Source organism: Drosophila obscura, unplaced genomic scaffold (assembly GCF_018151105.1).
Source record: "Drosophila obscura isolate BZ-5 IFL unplaced genomic scaffold, ASM1815110v1 contig_150, whole genome shotgun sequence".
Lineage (NCBI taxonomy): Eukaryota > Metazoa > Arthropoda > Insecta > Diptera > Drosophilidae > Drosophila > Drosophila obscura.
The window spans coordinates 2373642-2392776 of NW_024542736.1; the positions used below are offsets into that span (position 1 = coordinate 2373642).

Consider the following 19135-nt stretch of genomic DNA (forward strand, 5'->3'; position numbering starts at 1 on the left):
GCCGGCAAATACTTTGGCGAATCGGTATACAATCCGGATTGGCATATCGGATCTGCATACACACAGCAACGGGTACTATACAGATGCATTAAATGTGAATCATGTGTCCTTCCAGAACGAACAAAGAGAAAGCTAAGCAAAACTACATACGAGTATCCACAAAAATATAAAACGCAAACGAAACATATCAAAACCAAAAACCAAAACCAAAGGCGGAACTAATATACTTACATATTATAGCAAACGAAAAGGAATACATATCATTTGTGTAACTGTTGTTTTGTAAGCTACACATATAGGGGATACCATATACATGCCTACCATATATTGTAGTGTATATGTAAATGATGCAAAACAACAAAATACGTAGTTGTGTAAGTGTAAGAGGCGGGCATATTGAGGCATATTGAGTTATATAGACAAATGAATTTTAGCTGCTCTCAAAGAGCAAAAACAAACACAATATTACAGAACAAACAAACGTACAGACATATGTAAAATGTTGCGTCGTAGTACCTAATAATATACCTATAAATACAAGCATACACACATATAAATATATATACATACCCATGATATATCAAAAGACAGACACTGAATTTAGAAAGTTATACCCTGCGACACCCACTGGTCCCAGACAAATGAAATTCTAATCTAACGATGTACACACGCTGCCTAAAACCCCCAAACATGAACCTGAATCTGAATCTGAACCTATAGTAAATCTAAATCTAAACATAATTACGATTACTGGCAAGAGGGTTTCTTTCAGATATTTATAATCGAGAGATGTGCGTTGGTTCCTCTAGTTTTGTCATTTGTTAAAGTTACCTCCCGTTGGCAAGAAGAACTCAACTCAACTCAACTCAACTAAGCATTAAATATATGCATTAACTAACTTGATAAAGAGTGTTAAACCCGTCTATATATATATATAACTCACATAAGTGTAATAAATGTTGACTGCTTTTTGATTGAGCCTCATATGTTTGTTGTATTGGGGATTAAATGTTTTTTAACGTTTACAAACGAGTACTAAGTGGAACTGAAAAGTGTTTGAGCCACACACACACACATACATACATATATACGATATCATACCAAATCTGTTCGTTGTTATTGTTATTATCTATTACTTTATTAGATCTGAGTGTGTACCTTTCGATAAAGTTCAAATCAAATTCCGTTTTAACCAGAACTTTTCAACTAAATTCCAGCAAAAACTACTTATACTTATACTCGTACTCGTATATAAATATATGCTCGTCTGAATGTATTTTTAATTTCCCATTTAAGAGTTCTTTCGCAGCAGTTGAATCCACTTTGTACATACATAATCAAGTTACTTGAATTGTTTGTAATGTTACTACTATCAACCGAAACTAAAACTAAAACCACCAAATAATTATTTATGCATTAAACGAGACGATCCTGCAAAGCGAGTTTGCATCCAAAATAAACCAAAACTAAAAACTAAAACTAAACAAATCGATCAATTTTGTTGTGCAATAAGTTGAAAAAAAAAAGGTATTTACGTTACGTTACTGTTATTACTATAACGGGATCGGGATACCCCGATTCCATAATAACTTAACTTTTAGTGGCATTATGTTAACCAATAAAAAAACGAGGGGCTGCAGCCCACGAGGAGGGGAAGATTAAACGGAATACATATCAATGTTTTAAGCATAGCAAAATGGCATAAAGAAAAAACCAAACCGTAAAATCGTAAAATCGAAACGAAACAAAAGTATTTAATAAATAAAAATTATATATATATACATACAAATAATATTAAAATGGTTTCTCTGTTGACGCAAATGCAAATGCAAAACTTTGTCTGGTTATTTATTCTATTTCTCAGTACTTGCTGACTTTTGGGCTTGTGTAATAAACACACACATTACGGCCCAACAAAAGCCGCCAAGTGACAATACCCAGACAATGGGATTATATTACAGCGAGTGGAAATTTCTCAGCCCAATGTTAAAGAGCAGACTGCTGACTGCTGACGGTGAAAAACAATGCAGTTTTTGGGCGGATGTTGATCCCATGCCCAAGAGACCCAAGAAGATCTGCGAGCATGAGGCAATGATGCGACAGTTACTTATTTTATTTAAAAGAAAATCAGATAGTTTAAGTGCCAAACTGGCAGCACTGATCTCTGCCAGGCAACACTACTCGCAATTAGCATGCTAATTATGCTGCTACTGCTGCTGCTGCTGCTGCTGCTGCTTCAGCTGTAATTAAGTTGTAATCCCAATTAGATATGAATCTCAGATTGAGCGCTCTCCATCATAAGCCCATAACTTGTGTCGCTCAAGAATTGCCCACTAATAGTGGCTGCAGCTTCAGTGGCATGGCTGGCGTGGCGGTCGTGTCTGTGTGGATGTTCGCTGCCATGTCAGTGGATGTGGCTGGTCTGTTACTTGCTGTGGCAGCTGTACGAGTATATCCGGTATTTTCGTACATTTTCCATTTGCATTGTTAGCCGAAGCCGAACCTTCAACTGTCATTTGGCTTTGGCTGGCCGTTAGCTGGGTGTCTTTTTCTCATCAGGCCAATTAGGCAAGACGAAGAATTTCACGAATGTCGCGGATGTCGCGGATGAGGCGAATGTGAAGGTAAGCGATCGCCCAGAACTGATCGCCCCAAGCCCAAAGCCCAAAGCACACAACTTGATCTGTTCTTCAACGTGTTTATTTAACAAACATTTTGTTATATCTAATGATACAATGAGTTACGGCTAGAGTTCAATGGGAGACAAGAAAAAAAGGACGGACTGTGTGCCGTTCGTGGAATAATTTACAGATACGAAATACGAATAAAAATGGCGACGCATTTGAGATGAAAGCGATGACATGATGGGCTCGAGAGTATTCGAAGGCACGTGGCGGATGCGATGCAGCGGCTCACTTCTTGCGGTAGGTGTAGCCGCCGTTGGAGCTGTAGCCCTGCTGGATGGTCTCGGGCACTTGGCTTTGGCTGGGACCGGAGTAGTTGTAGCCAGAGTCCTCAGCGGGCGACCCGTAGGAGGACGAGGGTGCACTGGGATACGAGCCAGAGCTGGACGAACCGCTGGCGGGCGCTGCGCTATAGCTGGACGAGGGACCACTGGGAAAGCCGTCATCGGCAGCAGGTGCTCCATACGAGCTGGAAGGAGCGCTATATGAGCTGGACGGACCCGAGGGATAGCCACCGCTTGCCGAGGCGGACGAAGACGAGCCGAATGCAGGAGCTGCCGAAAAGGATGAGCCCGAACCTGAGCCAGATCCAGAGCTGTAGCTGCCAGAGCTAGATCCCGACGAAGGAGTACCGTACGACGTGGAGGGCGCACTGTACGAGTTGGATGGGGCAGCAGGGTAAGGTCCATCACTGTTGGAACTGCTGCTGGGTGCCGAGTACGAAGAGGACGGGGCAGCAGGGTAGGGTCCGCCACTGTTCGAGCTACCACTGGGAGCACCGTAAGAGCTGGATGGGGCCGATGGATACGGTCCGCCGCTGTTTGCACTGGGGCCTGGTGCAGAGTACGAGGAAGAGGGAGCAGCTGGGTAAGATCCTCCGCTGTTGGCGCTGGGGCTTGGCGTGGAATACGAGGAAGAGGGAGCAGAAGGATAGGATCCTCGTGTTGGCGCTGGGGTTGGTGCGGAGTACGAGGAAGAGGGAGCAGCTGGGTAAGGTCCTCCGCTGTTGGCGCTGGGGCTTGGTGCGGAGTACGAGGAAGAGGGAGCAGCTGGGTAAGATCCTCCGCTGTTGGCGCTGGGGCTTGGCGCGGAATACGAGGAAGAGGGAGCAGAAGGATAGGATCCTCCGCTGTTGGCGCTGGGGCTTGGTGCGGAGTACGAGGAAGAGGGAGCAGCTGGGTAAGATCCTCCGCTGTTGGCGCTGGGGCTTGGTGCGGAGTACGAGGAAGAGGGAGCAGAAGGATAGGATCCTCCGCTGTTGGCGCTAGCACTTGGCGCAGAGTAGGAGCTGGAGGGCGCCGAGTGGAATGATCCACCACTGCCGGAACCCTTGCTTGGCGCACCGTAGGACGAGGAAGGTGCCGAGGAGAAGCTGCCAGAGCCGGAGCCGGCGCTGGGTGCTCCATAGCTGGACGAAGGCGCTGAGACTGGTTGGAACGATGAGGAGACCGATGGAGAACCGTACGACGACGAAGGCGCCTCATAAGATGCGGCTGGTCCCGAGGTGTATCCACTGCTTCCCAGCGACTGGGTCTTCGACGGAGTCCCGTAGTTGGTCGAGGGCGCCGATGCCAGTGGCACGAAGCTGCTCACACTGGGCGCATTGTAGGCCGCGGAAGGCTTCGCGGGCCGCGAGATGGGAGGCAGGTACGAGTTCGTGGGACCTTGGGAAGGTGCTCCATAGCTGGAGGATGGCTGCGCGGGTGCTCCATAGGACTGTGAGGGCTGTGCGGGTGCGCCATACGATTTTGAGGGTGGCGCAGGTGCTCCATAGGAAGAAGAAGGTGGTGCAGGGGCTCCATAGGATGATGATGGCTGCGGGGGTGGTCCATAAGACTTGGAGGGTGGAGCAGGTGCTCCGTAAGATTTGGAAGGGGGTGCAGGTGCTCCATAGGACGAAGAAGGGGGTGCGGGAGCTCCATAGGACTTGGAGGGTGGAGCAGGTGCTCCGTAAGATTTGGAAGGGGGTGCAGGTGCTCCATAGGACGAAGAAGGGGGTGCAGGTGCACCATATGAAGATGAAGGTGCCGCGGGAGCTCCGTAAGATTTGGAAGGGGGTGCAGGTGCTCCATAGGACGAAGAAGGTGGTGCGGGAGCTCCATAAGATGATGATGGCTGTGGGGGTGGTCCATAGGACTTGGAGGGTGGAGCAGGTGCTCCGTAAGATTTGGAAGGGGGTGCAGGTGCACCATAGGAAGAGGAAGGTGGTGCTGGCCGCGGGGCGCCGTAGCTGGAAGACGGACGACGCTGGTGATGTTTCTTGGCCTGTGGTGGAGGTCCGTACGATTGGCTGGGGCGACTGGGCGGTGCGCCGTAGCTGGAGGAGGGTCGCTGGGCTGGGGCTCCATAGGAGCTGGACGGACGTGGCGCTGCAGCCGGATATGGACCGCCCGACGAACTGCTCTGGGGGGGAGCGCCATAGCTGCTGGATGGACCAGCATTGAAGGAGGGGGCCGGGCCAGAGGCTGGGGGCAGATAGGAGCTGGGCGGTGGTGCGCCGTACTTGGAGGATGGCCTGTGGGGCAAGGACGATGAGGGCGGCAGGTAGCCGTTGTTCAGCGGCGCCTCACGTTTCGCGGCTGCCGCATCGTGGACCAGGGCGACGCCAACGACGACGACGGCGATGACACCAAAAAGCTGCAACAAAAACGAGGAAATTAGTTTTTTTGTGGCGCTTGGGTCGATGCTCTGCTCTGCTCTGCTCTGCTTACCAATCGCATGACTGATGCTGCTGCTTCTTCTGCTGCTGATGCTGCTGCTGATGCTGTTGTGGACGCGTTTCAAATGCAAATTAATCAAGCTGCAATGAGACGAAGAGATGGAAGATGAGGCGCTGTGGAAAGTGAATCTGTGCGTCCAGCAGGCAAGAAATAAAAAATTGTATAGATAAATTACGTTAATGTTGCATAAGTTTTGCTTCTTTTTTTTGCAACATTACGGCTAGCTAGCTGACCGATAAATGTTGGGGGCCACACGGGGCACAGACTTCAATCGGCCATCAATCTTGGCTTGGCCTGGCTGGCTGGCAGGCAGGCAATGCCAAGAACTGGCCCAGCTGCCGGAGCGTGTCGCCTGGCATTGAAAAATATTCATTCGCATTTAATTGGGTTTTGGCCAAATGCCCAGAAGCCGAAGATCATGGAGCTGAGCTCCAACAAGCTTTTGTGGCTGCCACAGCTCTGCATTACTGGCCCAAAATTCCCATTGAAAATAAAGTGAAACTTTTCTTTCTTTCTCTACATTTTCATTTCCCTTTCCCTATAATTTGTGGCTGAAAGCCTCCAAATTGAACAAAAGCCAGCAGCTAAGCGCTGCGGGGGCGTGATCATCCGCTGTGCCACTAACGGAGGGGTGGGGTGGTGGGTGCACAAGTGTCATAGATTTTTATGACATTGCAAAATCGCAAACAGTGAGAAATTGCCAACTGTCTTGGATGACTTCTCTGTGGCACTGCTACTCCTACTCTTTCGGTGCGGCTTGTGGCATGTGCAGTAACTGATTGACACATATTTTCCTTTTCTTGCCTTTCCAGCTACTGGGTGCCAATTATTATCTCTCCTTTTTGGCCACACTCACTCGCACACTCGGATTCGGTTCGGTTTGGTTTGGTTTGGTGCGGTTTTCGTTTTTTGTTTGGCTTTCTGCACTTTCCGTTATTGTTTGTGATGGCTTAAGGCACGGGCCCGACGACTCGTGTTACTCCTCCGCCTGCCGTTGTTGCCACAAGAATTTTAATTGTTTTCCGAAGCTCGCCTAACTACTTTGACTTATTTGACCCGTGCGGTGTGGAAATAACAATTGGAAATGCAATGCCAATGCTTCTTATGCAAGAATCAGCCGCAAAGAATCTCTTGGGGGAATCTCTTGATTATCCTTTGTGGGCACTAACCGTTCTGTGAGCAGCTTCTGTGTTGCTGGGGATGGGGCGGAAACTGAACTGAACTGGAGATGTAATGCTCCACCGATGGACAAATGCGAACTATACTGCTGTCTGATGCGCAGCATGCACTTTTATACAAAATCATAACCGCGCAAAGCCACAAAAAGCCAAAAAAAAAAAACCAAACACACACGAAAACCAAAAAGCTCCCAGCACTGCGAAGAAGACGCTGGCAGAGCACCATCAGGCAGCAGCAGACAGCAGGCAGCAGCGCCAGCAGAGGTAGAGCTATTTTTTCCCCCGTTTTGGTACTTTATGTAACTCTTCAAATGCACTCACTCTCCAAAAGCGAACAGTAACGGCAACAGCAGCAGCAGCAGCAGCAGCAGCAGAAACAGAAACAAGGCAACAAGTGCCCGCCTAGAGCTGTGGCGCATGCGCAGCGTCGCTGCCAGCGTTGCGCATCTGCCATGCCAGAGCGAATCATATAAGCAAAAGACAAAAACAAAAAACCAAAAACCAAAAGACGCCAGCGGGGAAGCTTTTTGCGGTTTTGTCTTTTTGTTGTTGCGGCTTTGTTTTTGCATTGATAAAAAGAAATTGGATCGTGGACTGCCGCAGCGGCTGTCAAGTTCAGTGGCAACATCTGTAGGTGGTAAATATGTAAATACACATTACATATGTATGTACATAAGTTTGGGATAGATTAAGTTGGATTAGGTTACAGACCTACCCGCGGGATCCTTTGTATAGCAATAATTCCTTTGCTTTCCTGATCCTTCTACTTTGATCAGAATTCTCGTTCAATTTTCGTTTGACGCTTCAATGTCCGGCGCGCGGGTTATTTCTTCCATTCTCCTTTAGGCTAGAATTTGCCTCTGCTTCCGGCTTCGTCAATACTCGGCCCGCGTCGAGTCGAGCCACAGAATACAGAAACAAAATATGAAGTCTTTGACGACGAGAATGGGTCCAGGGCCGGATTAGCCCTTAGGCAGTTGCCTAGGCCCCTGATTTAAGGGCTATCATAATAATTTGTTAACAAAAACAAAACTCCAAAAAAATTAATAAAAAATATAAAAGCCCCGCCACTGAAAAAAATAAAAAATAATAATTAGATTCGCTAAAGCTCTGGAAAATGTTCTACTATATGTGTACATTTATTTTATTCAAAGCGTTCATAAAATATTTTTCATTTTGCCACCTCTTTTTGGCTCCACTTTAAATACACATAATGCAAACAAATAAAAACTTTAAAACCAAACTCGACCTATTCAGGGCCGAAGGCCTAGGGGTGCTGGGACACAAAACTCAGTTGCGACACGTTCGGTGTATTAACTGGCACATCTATATACATACTGTATGGTTAGTGGTTCTGTGCTAAATTGCATTTTCAATTTCAGTACGATTTCAGTAAATAAAGAATCAAAAAACTCCAAGCCAAATAAATCTTCCCACACGATTAATCGGGAAAAAGTAACTTATTACTCGAAAAAAAAAGGAAAAAACAATTGCAGTATAGGAAAATCGTTTTGATTTAGGGTTTATTGTTAGGCAACTGTTGGCGGCATCTCTGGCTTCTTCCAGATGTAGCTGGCCCAGGGAATGCACTCCTTGAGCAGATGCATATACGCCAGCCCATGGGGACAGTCCACCTCAGTGGCGGGTTGGCCCAGGGTCTCGCACAGCCAGTACTTTGCGGCATCGAAGTGATGTGTGTAGGTCTGTCCTAGCTCGGACTCATCCTTGCAGGCCGAGCGTCCGGCGTCCGCATTCACGCCACCCATCAGCATGGCGGCCAGGAAGATGGCGCAAAGAGCAACAGAGACTGCAAGCCATAGAAAAATCGATATGGTCAATATGTATGAAAAAACGCCATTGGAGACTGACTCCCACACCCACCAGAATTCATTTTGTGAGCAGTAAAACAATGAAAGTTTCTCCGTAGAAAGAAGCAACTGTGAGCGCCCCACTCTCCAAACGGCACTTTTATAGGTCCGGGGGCAACAAAAAGAATAATTCAAAAGAATAACAAAAGTATTGACATTTTGACACACGCGCACATCCGTTGATTATTATCTGGGGAATCGAACACTGCGTGGCGGAGTCTCACAGAGGGGAGCTGATGGTATCATAGGAAATCAGGAGCGAGTAACTGAGCAGAAGAGAAACTTCAACATACATATATTTAAGTATATTTTATTGGACTCTCATATACCCTCGACATTATTTAATTGAAATTCAAGGAGAGGAACAAGGCCTTCATTTTTGGGACTCGCATTCAATATATTCTGGAATAAATATTTATTTGCTCGAACTGCTGCATACGCTATCACAAAGACAATATACCCGTCAGCACAGGAGAAATGTGCCCAAAAGAGCAGGTCGGAAACCAGCATCGATGTCAAGATAAGAAAGACAGACTGCCAAATGATTGTCCCAGGTGCGCGAAGGGGGTGGGGAAGTAAGCAAAAAGATATTAGATAAATTGAAACTTTTGTGGGTGCATCCAAATTTAGATGCCACACTGCATCCGAATGTTGTTCTCTAATTGATGTGAACATGCTGAAATTACCAGTTCATGATTTGGCACACAGCACGCGCCGTTCTCCAGCATCATTATCATCATTAATATTTTCATTATGATTATCATATTTTGTTGACTCATCCGAATGCATATTGATTGACAGTTTTTCGAGCGTAACTTGAGTAGTGCTCATTCATGCCGAAACCATAATCGGATCGAATCGCATCGAATCGAATGGAATCGAATCGGATGTTTCCATAATTCATAAACAAATGCCGAAATGTGAATCCGTTTAAATTGTGCAACATTTAGGTCTATCGGCCCATTCATTAATTAATTGCTGACCATTTGCTTGCCGTGGCAGTTTTTTTTTGTATTTGTCTTTTTGTTTTGTCATTTTGCAAAGTATTTTACATTTATGTTAACTGTTTGTTTCTTTGTAGCTTTTTGTCTGGTTTCGGTATCGGCCGATTGCCGATTGTCCGTTGGCCCCCTCAAGCATTTTTGAGCGCCAGCCCAGACCAAGCCACTTGACCAACATAAATACTCGTAGCGAAAAAAAAACCAGCAAAATTAAAAGACAGCAACAAATATCACGAAATGCGACAGAGGCTTTGCAAAGAAAGAAAAACGAAACAAAAACCGTTTAGTAGCAAAAGTTTGACGAAAACAAAAACCCTGAAAATCGCTTACAAAATGTCTTAAAGTGTAATTACAGTTTCCGCGTTGAAGTAGCAAGCCCATCCACGGCTAGCAGATGCCGTAGATAGTAGCTGGGGAAGGTGGGGGGGGGGGAGGTCGGGGTTGCAGTGGCTCTGTCAGAGGTGTTGCCAATCAGCAGGGAGCCTCAGCAGTAGCTGACGTTGGTCCTAGGAGACACAACAACAGCCGAGATGACGCTGCTTGTTGGCTCTTCTGCAAAGCCGCTGATTATTTTATTTTGAGCAAGATGATACTAGTATGAAGGCTACGCAGCAGTGCAGCGGCTAATTATCGATTAAGTCGAGTCGACACGGTCTCGGGCCCCCAGCTAAGTCCAATTAATGTGGCCAAGAGAAATGCGGCTAGTTATGACTGCACAAAGCGACGGGGTGAGGGGGGCTTGCCGGGCTGATGGGCTGGCACCGTGGCATCGAATCGCTGGCTAAAAATAAGTCAAAACTCATTTGGACTAAGTGATTTTGCGTGTGCCGCCAATGTCGGGGAAACAAATGTCACGGAAATGGCGATAAGAAAAGTCACCAAAAAAAAAAGAAAAGAGGAGAGTATCTGCAATAAATTGAACCCTATAAATATGCCATTCCCCAGTCTTCGATTGCAATATTGTCATCGTCGAGCATTCACATCATGTACAAGGGTGAGGCTGCTGCACGGATCTGCAGACTGCACAAGATTTTTCATTCCCAATTCCGATTCCTTTCCAGCCACGCTCTTATGCTGCCTGCTTCTGGGCCTCTTCCTGGCCCTCAGCACGGCCTACAGAGGTCAGGATATCTACGCCGAACCGGACTGCAGCATCGTTGAGGATCATGCTCGCAAATTCCGCGACATCTCCGATCCCACACACTACTGGGTGTGCCCCGAGGGACAGGAGAAGGCCGACTACATCCAGTGCCCCGACAACTATGCCTTCATGGAGCCCGAGCAGGGCTGCGTGGTGTGGGAGGCGTGGAAGTGGATTGAGCCATACACTAAATAAAGAGACACAACGAGTCAACTTTGGTCCTTAGCCCCGGCCAGAGAACGTCCGTTTCGTTTCTTATTTCCGCCAAGTTTTGATTGGATTTTATGGAGGTCTTTGGGTGGGGTTGGGGTTTCGGTTATTGAACATCAGAGTCTCACATAAATAAATTAATTATATGTTCTAACTTTCGGCTCTGGCTGAACCTGAACGTGAACCTGAACCTGAAGCTGAGCCAAAATGGAAGACAAAACTGAACGTGGACCACAGCTCAATGAGGGAGAACTTTTAATTAAGCGAGGCAGACACACGGACAGCAGCTGGCCTGGCAGCGTTTCCCAGGCCAGGCCAGGCCAGACCCAGACCCAGACCCTGACTCGTCATTTGATATATGTGTGTGTCTGATAAACGATAATTAGGCAGTGCGTGTCTGTTGCGCTTGTAATGTTATCTAACACCTTCGATTGCCAATCAAAAGCTGTTGCCGCTGCCTGCTAGTACAATCAATCAACTGGTATTGTGACTGCTCTGCTCTACTCTGCTCTGACTCGAGGCTCATTCAAAACTAACAAAAATTTACAAAAAAAAAAAGAGCTATGATCGTACGAGCCGCAGACAGAGAGACAGACTCGCACTCCAGTGCTCCAATTTGGAGCTTAACAAACTATAAATTGGGGGGAAGCTTGGAAATGTATGTATTTATTTTTCTTCTCTTTTTTTTTTTGGGTTTTACAAGTAAAAGTCATAAATATCAAAGCGACGGCCCCGAACGCGGCGCGGCGCGTTCACATTAAAAGTGAAAAGTACTTCAATAAATTTAGTTAGAAATCATTGCCGCAATGCAAACACCGGCGGGGCTGAAGAGGTCGTGAGCTCGTTGTAGGTGCCCCGCGGGCAGTTGAAGTGGCCATCGATGGCATCACATAATGAATTTCAGATGGTACCACGGCTGCCTGTCTGCAGAAGAAGAAAGTTAACACGGCCTTGACAAGGCAAGGAAGTTCCATTATCTGCATAGAGATAAAGGGGCTCTTTACCACCAACTCCGACTACCAGCTAATGGCAATGACAATGGTAATGGTAATGGCAACTCGCTATCGGTGGGCATAAAATAAAAACAAAGCACTTGCAGCACTCCCATCGTCCCATCGGCCCATCTTCATTTGCCAATACCCGTATACCACAATTTAGGTTCATTTTAGTGTGGTGTGGTGTGGTGTGGGTTTATCAGCGGCTGCTAGAGGCTCGTCTAGTATACTCATTCGTACTCGTATTTCTGGGTTAAGTTGAGCTGCATCAGCAATTGGCGGGCACTTGGCCAGCAATTACAGCGACTATGGCAATGGCAATGACAACGACAACGACAGCCATAATTATTTCCATTATGTATTTATGATCATTTCCATATACTCGTACCTTACCCAGTTGTGTAAATAAATCAGATATTTATCAAGCTGCGACATTGAACCACATTAATTTGTGTAATAATAAATAAACACATAAATGCCAAAACGTTTTTATGGCGGCAGCACCTACTCACTCATAAAGAACATTTGGATGGTGTATTAATCATCAGAGTGTGCAATAATTCGGATTTTTTAACATTTAAACAGAATGAGAATCGAGACCTAGAAATGTTACATGATTATATAATGGAAATGCGAAAATTTGTCCCATGCCAGGGAATATGTTCTTGTCCACTTCTTAATTTAGGAACTTTTCCTTCTGCCAAGTGCAAGTTTTTCTTGTGTATTCCACACTTTCCTCCACTTTTTGCGATGCCAGTCTTCGCCTAATTACGAGTGTGTTTGTATCCCAATCTGTCTCAATCCATCTGTAAAGCAAGCACTCCGCCCCCGCCTGGCTTTGATTGATGGCTTCACTGATTTGACTGATAAGAAAACATATGTACAATGTATCCTCTATATATATACACACACACACACGATTGTATGGCTGATATATGGGCTGTCAGGCCAGGTGAATGACAAATTGACATGTCGCAAAAATGATGAATTTTACACGAGAACAAACGGACGGAGACGGAGATGGAGATGGAGATAGAAAGAGACAGAATGGTGACGAACCGACTCACTGCCAGACAGACAGACGGACGGACGGAGAACGGTGCAAGAAACAAAATCAAAAATGACCTTTCATCAGGCTGACAAATAAATTCAAAGCGACACGGCTCAAAAATAGAGAGAGAGAAAAAAAACACCACCAGCGATCTAACAAATTATATTTTCAGTGCCGGAGAATCTGTTGTGGCATAGGTCAAAGTTCGCTGCTGAAGCGGGTCCAATTTACAGATTTTGAGTTCAAGTCCATTGCTGACGTCAGAGCGCGGCAGAGTCAGAGCCAGAGCATTGAACGTAGCTGGGCATGGCCTCGTATACCGAATACCCACATCAGGAATAATACTAATGGCCGTTGAAGCCGGAGCTGTAGCATCAAAGCCGCATCGCATCTCGCCTGTCAGTTCTCACCTGAGGGCCGGGGGCTGCCCTGCCAGGATGGGGGATGTGAATGTGGGTGGATATTAGAGCATTCCTTTTTTGTTGGCGGCCCATTAATATTTCAGAATCTTACCCGCTTTAAGTATACGCAATTTATATGCATTAAAATTTGATTCCTCTCAAGTGGGGGCAATGAAAAGTCGCAACTTATTTCAGATGCTTCTGAGTGGCTGTGTCCTTCGTGTGAGTGAGGTCTGCCCAGCTCTGGCGGCTGCTAATTGAATAAAACATATCAAGACAAAGACCCCGTCCAACCTGTTAAATAATCCAACACTCAGCATCATCCTACATGATACACTTCTCCAACTCTGAAAAATAATTAGAAAATTGTTTGCCATTACATTTCCCATTCCCCAGTCCCCCTTTTGTAAACCATTACCACCCACTATCAGGTAATGTCTCCCCATTTCCCTGCCATAACCGCGTCCGCACACAAATAGTACCCCCCCACCGACAAATCCCGAACAAATTGCAGCAACTTTTTATTGACTCAAATGAGAAAGAAGCTGAAATTGCAGGCAAATTGCTTTGACCCCTGTTGGCAAGCTTTCACCACGGCCTACCCCTGAGTTCCAGCCAAGCTGAACAGCTGACGAACAGCTGGAAGGCACAGATGTCTCTTGGAGAGCCACTGGAAGTCTACCCACGCCTGGAAGGCACTTCGATTCGGTTCATTCTGCAAGGCAAGGAAATTTGACGAGCGCCAGAGAGCTCCGCCTACCAGAGAACCGGAGCCACATCCAGTCGTCTCCTGGCCCCCTGCGTAGGTGTGTGTATGTGTGCGACAAGGCCACACCCACGCGGCCATGTTTGAATGAAAGAATGAAAAAAGCAAAAGCAAACGGCAAATGGCAAAGTCAATAAGGAATGAAAGATGGAGAAGAGAAACAGCACACAGACCCAACGGAAGGAAACCGAAACGGCAAATGGAACATGTTCCAGCAACGATTGAGAAATGGAACAGCCCCACAGTAATACAAATTTAGGTTACCGCAAAAGCAAAAAAAACACACACACAGACAGTGACAGTGGGAGAGGTGGGGCGAGTGGGGGTGTAGAAATTAACTGCAAGTGCGCGCCTTGCTTGTCGTTTTGTAGCTAACTTAGTTAAGGTCATCGAAATGTCAAAAGTTGCACTCTGCCGATTTGACAGCGACAAAAACAGCAGCGATAGTGATAGCAGGAGCTGTAGCAGGAGGAGCGGGGGCAGCACGCACATACAAGAGTGTTGGTTCCGTTGTTTGTGCGTGTCTCCAACATTTTTGCAATTAATTTTTGTGGACTTGCCTTGCCATCTCGTACTCGCCAACTCAAAGGATAGAATTATTGATCGCATGGCAGCACTTTGTTTTTCGGGGCAATCAGCTGCAGCTGCAGCTCCTCTTTTTCTCAGCTCAGAGAGTGGCTTTGATGTCGGCCATTGTCAGTTTTCTTTTGGCTCGCTTACACACTTCAACACTTTCGGCAGCCATTTTGATGGCGGGGCGCCTTCGGAATTCCACCACTCGTGACACTCACCCACACACCACACACCCACACACACACACACAGACGCCCACACACAGTCACGCACACTTTGAAGTAAATTCCTCAATAGATTTTCGCTGTGCTGTTCCTGCCTCTTTCCCACCCACACCCACTGCCATTGCCAGGCACCCACCTCTCTTTCTCTTTCTCGCTCTGAACTCCTACCGACGGACGGACGGACGGACTGCCTCTCTTGCGATTTGTGCGCTTTTCTGCGCAAAGATTGGACTTAATTTTAATGTTATTGATATTATTCTGTTGGCGCATCTCCCATTTGATTTGATTGCCGTTCGCATAGAATGTGCATTCGGTGCAATTTTGCCCCACAATTTGTTTTACATGACCAGCATGTGCTCCGTTCTCCGCCCCCGAATGAAACGGGGTCCAGCTTAATTGACTGGTAACTCAATACTGAAAAATCGACCTCCCCATCCGCTGATTGAATTGAGTTCTTGGCTGACTCCCACTTCCAACTTCCACTCGTTACCTCTGCCCTTTGCCTAACGAGGCGGCAGCTCGTGTTACGCTACCATCTTGCTGCTCGCTTGGCTCCCACACAAAGTGCGCAATCAATTGCAACTATTAGTACAAGTAATTAGGAGCTCCCGGGGGCTTATGCAATTATTGCAAATGAAACGGATGGCGAATATGCATGTGAATGAAAGAGATTTCAGCTCGTGTTCGCCCCTTTATGAATGAATTATAAATGAAGGCTGCAATCAGTTTCAGATCGATACGGCTGCGGAGAAGGTTAACAGATTATTGCGAAATCAAGGGGTGCATTAAAGGATATGTGTGTTTGGGTATGAGATTCATTCGCAATGGCATGACTACTAAAGTCTCTCTCTTTTTAAAGATTTCCTTTTATTAGTGCCGATTCTGTTTTTCTGCTTTTATCCACACATTAAATATTAATAGAGTTTTCCAACTGCACATCACACACAGACAGCGCTCTGTCTGACTTTCTCGACATGTCGTATAAATCATATCAGAGAGAAAAAACTTTAGTTTCTCTCGTGTTTCACCTTCTCAGCTAAATAATCTCCGTTAGCATCAATATTTGATTTAATGCATGAACATTTTGATGCTGCCATTAAAGCATTTACCATCTATCAATCACAATTCTCTTTTGCTCAACATACACATCAATCACTCAGTTACTCGTTCCAATATTAAGATAGATTTGAAATTCCTTCAATTTCACAATGTTTTATCCCTAAAAAAAAGCTAAAATTTCGACTGTTGTCTCACCTGCAGAATCTCTGAAGTACATAGCTCAGAATCAATTTCTATCATAAGTTGTTTTTGTTTGGCAACCGTTCCTTGACACCGTTCTCAGAAACGAGTCTAGAATGAACTTCGTCGCAGCGGGATATTGTTGGCTGTCGTTCCGGTTGAGTCCCCGCCCGTAGAGGTGGATGTGGCTGTGGCTGCCATCAAATGTTGCGCCCTGGGGGAGCTTCAGCCCAGCTAGAGACCAAATCCAGACACTGGCAATGACAGCACCAACAGGCAGGACCACAACAAAATCCAACCCACAGCAGAGGCGGCAGCCCTAGCAGGTATCCTGCTGTCTATCAGGCTGTCAATATCAGCAGACACTGAAAGGATCAACGGCAATATGAAGCCATCAAGCCAGCAGTGAAAATATTTTAAGGTAAATATAAATTTAAACCAACTCTGACAGGAGACAGGGCAGGGCAGGACACGGCAGGATTGGTTACTGGCTCTGGCAGAGGATATGCGCTGCGGTTGGAGCAATCCAATTAGGCCAGGACGATATACTCGTATGTGTGGCATGGTCCTGCAAGATTTAAACCATTTACAGTTAGTTCTTATTACGAATACGTACAAACTGAGGTATCCCCCCGACTACCCACTCCCACAGACAGTTTGCAGGTGCAGAGAGGTAGATATTCAAAAATACACCGAAAAACCCACACACATATCCAGGCACGTACATATGTACATATATCCAGACATGCTAACGGTATAAAAATCGATAGAATCTAACGAGGGGTTGGGTGGGTGGCCGAGCTAACGTGAGTGTGGGTGGATGGTGCTTGGCGGGGCGTGGAAAGAAGACGAAGGCGGCTTACCTTGGCCAAGCCCAGAGCCCTAAGGCGCAGCGTGATATTTTACAAGTGTTGTTCTGATACCCTTCCAAAGAGTAGTCCGATTTGGCCAGACGTCTGTGGGAAAAGATATACAGCCCATTGCTTATGGCTGCCATAAGGGTATCTAGAGTTGCAGCACCCGAAAGCCTTTCTCACTCTCGTGTAAGTATTGTTTTTGTTTCTGTTTTTTCCCCCTCTCGCTGCTGGTGCTCGTGGCAGCGGTGGTGGTGGTTGGATAGTGGGAGTGGGTCCACTGCTGCTGCTGCTGCTGCTGCTGGTGGTGGTGGTGGCTCGTTTACATCCAAGCAGATGCCAGTCTAACCCATCCTCTAATTGGCCAAAGGCGTACACATTAAAAGTGCGAGTACGCCCGGCATTATGCCACTTTCCCGGGGATGAGTGAATTCCTAATTGAAAATAAATATTAGGGCATGGAAATGGTTGTTGTTGTTGTTCTGGTTTCAGGTTTTGCTGCCATCGGTTAGGGGTTCATAATTGGGCCAAGTATCGCTTTGAAGTCGCTCCACCTAGCCGCTCAAAATCTCCCAGCATTATCCCACTCCGAGTTGACAGTTTCGATTGCCTGGAGCAACTTGGGACTAGCATTTTGCCGTTGACTTTCAGTCACCTCTCGGTGTCACATTTCAATTGTCTGTGCTCCACTTTGGCCCGCCGAACATTAATTAATCGTAGATACCAGGGGGAGCCAGTCCCAGTACCAGTGTCGACCATGACAAATGACGGCACATCTCCCGGGGTCAAACAATTAGCTGTAAATTAAAATTGAATTAAGTTTGAGTGCTGTGCAAATCGACTACGGATACAAAAGTCGCAATTCTTCTATATATAGACCACCCCACTGACCACCCCACTGACCCACACCACCCCAATGCACACCATTGTTTTTTGAGTTCTTGTGTACCTGCGGAAAACTTGGCTTTGTTTGGTCTGTTGTGGTGGGCCCCTCTTGACGCGGTTGCCTTTCTTCTTGCCATTTCTTTTTAGCTCGTTTGCCTTGCGTGCCCTGTAGACATTTTTCTGGGCCTGCCCGGCCCGTGCCAGGCCGGATGGGTGGGTGGATGGTGCGTACCACGTACCGCGCCGCGGGCCAGTAACAACCTTGTTTTCAACCACTTTTGGATAACCCAAAGTACGTTGGCCCGACACAGCCGCAGCCACAGCTACAGTCGCAGCCAGAGGCAGAGCCTGAGCCTGAGCCTGAGCCACAGAAACGACAACGCTGATGATGGCTGTGCTATATAATTTGGCCTCACCATACATATAGTGTTTTTATATTTAAGCCGCCGTGCAAACATCCGCAGCAGGCACACCCACGCCCACAACCACGCCCAAGTCCTACGCCCACAACCCACGACACGCACACTCCCACTACCACCAGGACAGGCACACCTTGATTTACCTTTGAGCAGGAGAGGAGCAGACTTCTACAACTTTGTGCTGCCGAGGCTCATATCGATCGCTGCTGCTGCGCTGCATTAAAAGTTACCTCAAAATAAGCACCACAAAAAGAAGAAATTCTCGTACTAGTTTTAGCAAGAATTTTACACACGTAATTGCTTTTACGTGGCTGGATTTTAAAGGTTCTTAGTAGAAATTCCTCAAAGAAAAAATTGCAAAGAACTGCGGCGCACTCTGAATCCACTTGGAGCTGCCGTGGGAGTCATTTCTATGCACTTCCGTTCAATAATCAATCAATAAAACTGCCATAACCTTGACATGACTTCCAGCTTAGGTGCTAGCCTCATTTGCACTGGGAAATTGGTAGCAATCAAAGCGAATCAATGGATATCGAGTATCCACATTGACAGTAGTTCCGGTTCTGGTTCTGAGGTTGCTGAATGCTGAAAAACTTTAAGCATTAAAACTGAATCAATCAATGGAGAGCAAGAACGAGTACGAGTACAATTAAAGTTCTACATTAAACTATGAGTCTAATTGCCCTCAAAACATTCTCCCTGTGCCCAGATTATCCCCGATTATAAAGGTTTTCTTGGGTTTAACTTCAAACAGAATTCTGTCCCACTGAATGGCAACCGCCCTAATCACCTACAGAAACTTGCCAAGCGCTGAATAAATTACAAACCCACTTGTTTTCAAAAAGTTTTACGCATAAAAAATGAAGCAGCGCGAAAGAAAAAAGAGTTGGCGACAACAGACAGCGAGATGTAGACAAAAAAAAAAC

The 19135-nt window shown here is 46.4% G+C and overlaps 3 protein-coding genes across 3 annotated transcripts; 1 reads left to right on the forward strand and 2 right to left on the reverse strand.

Moving 5' to 3' along the window:
- Positions 1-2694: 2694 nt before the first annotated feature.
- On the reverse strand, positions 2695-5430 carry LOC111074131 (pro-resilin). Its single transcript, XM_022366829.2, has 2 exons — positions 5396-5430; positions 2695-5321 (listed from the first exon to the last, which is right to left on the reverse strand). Exons 1-2 carry the CDS (start codon positions 5402-5404, stop codon positions 2913-2915), a joined length of 2418 nt encoding a protein of 805 aa, XP_022222521.2. The 5' UTR covers positions 5405-5430; the 3' UTR covers positions 2695-2912.
- A 2642-nt stretch (positions 5431-8072) lies between these two features.
- LOC111074201 lies at positions 8073-8553 on the reverse strand. Its single transcript, XM_022366956.1, has 2 exons — positions 8464-8553; positions 8073-8389 (listed from the first exon to the last, which is right to left on the reverse strand). Exons 1-2 carry the CDS (start codon positions 8471-8473, stop codon positions 8112-8114), a joined length of 288 nt encoding a protein of 95 aa, XP_022222648.1. The 5' UTR covers positions 8474-8553; the 3' UTR covers positions 8073-8111.
- A 1833-nt stretch (positions 8554-10386) lies between these two features.
- On the forward strand, positions 10387-10860 carry LOC111074298. Its single transcript, XM_022367066.2, has 2 exons — positions 10387-10445; positions 10513-10860. Exons 1-2 carry the CDS (start codon positions 10436-10438, stop codon positions 10785-10787), a joined length of 285 nt encoding a protein of 94 aa, XP_022222758.2. The 5' UTR covers positions 10387-10435; the 3' UTR covers positions 10788-10860.
- The last annotated feature ends 8275 nt before the right edge of the window (positions 10861-19135 follow it).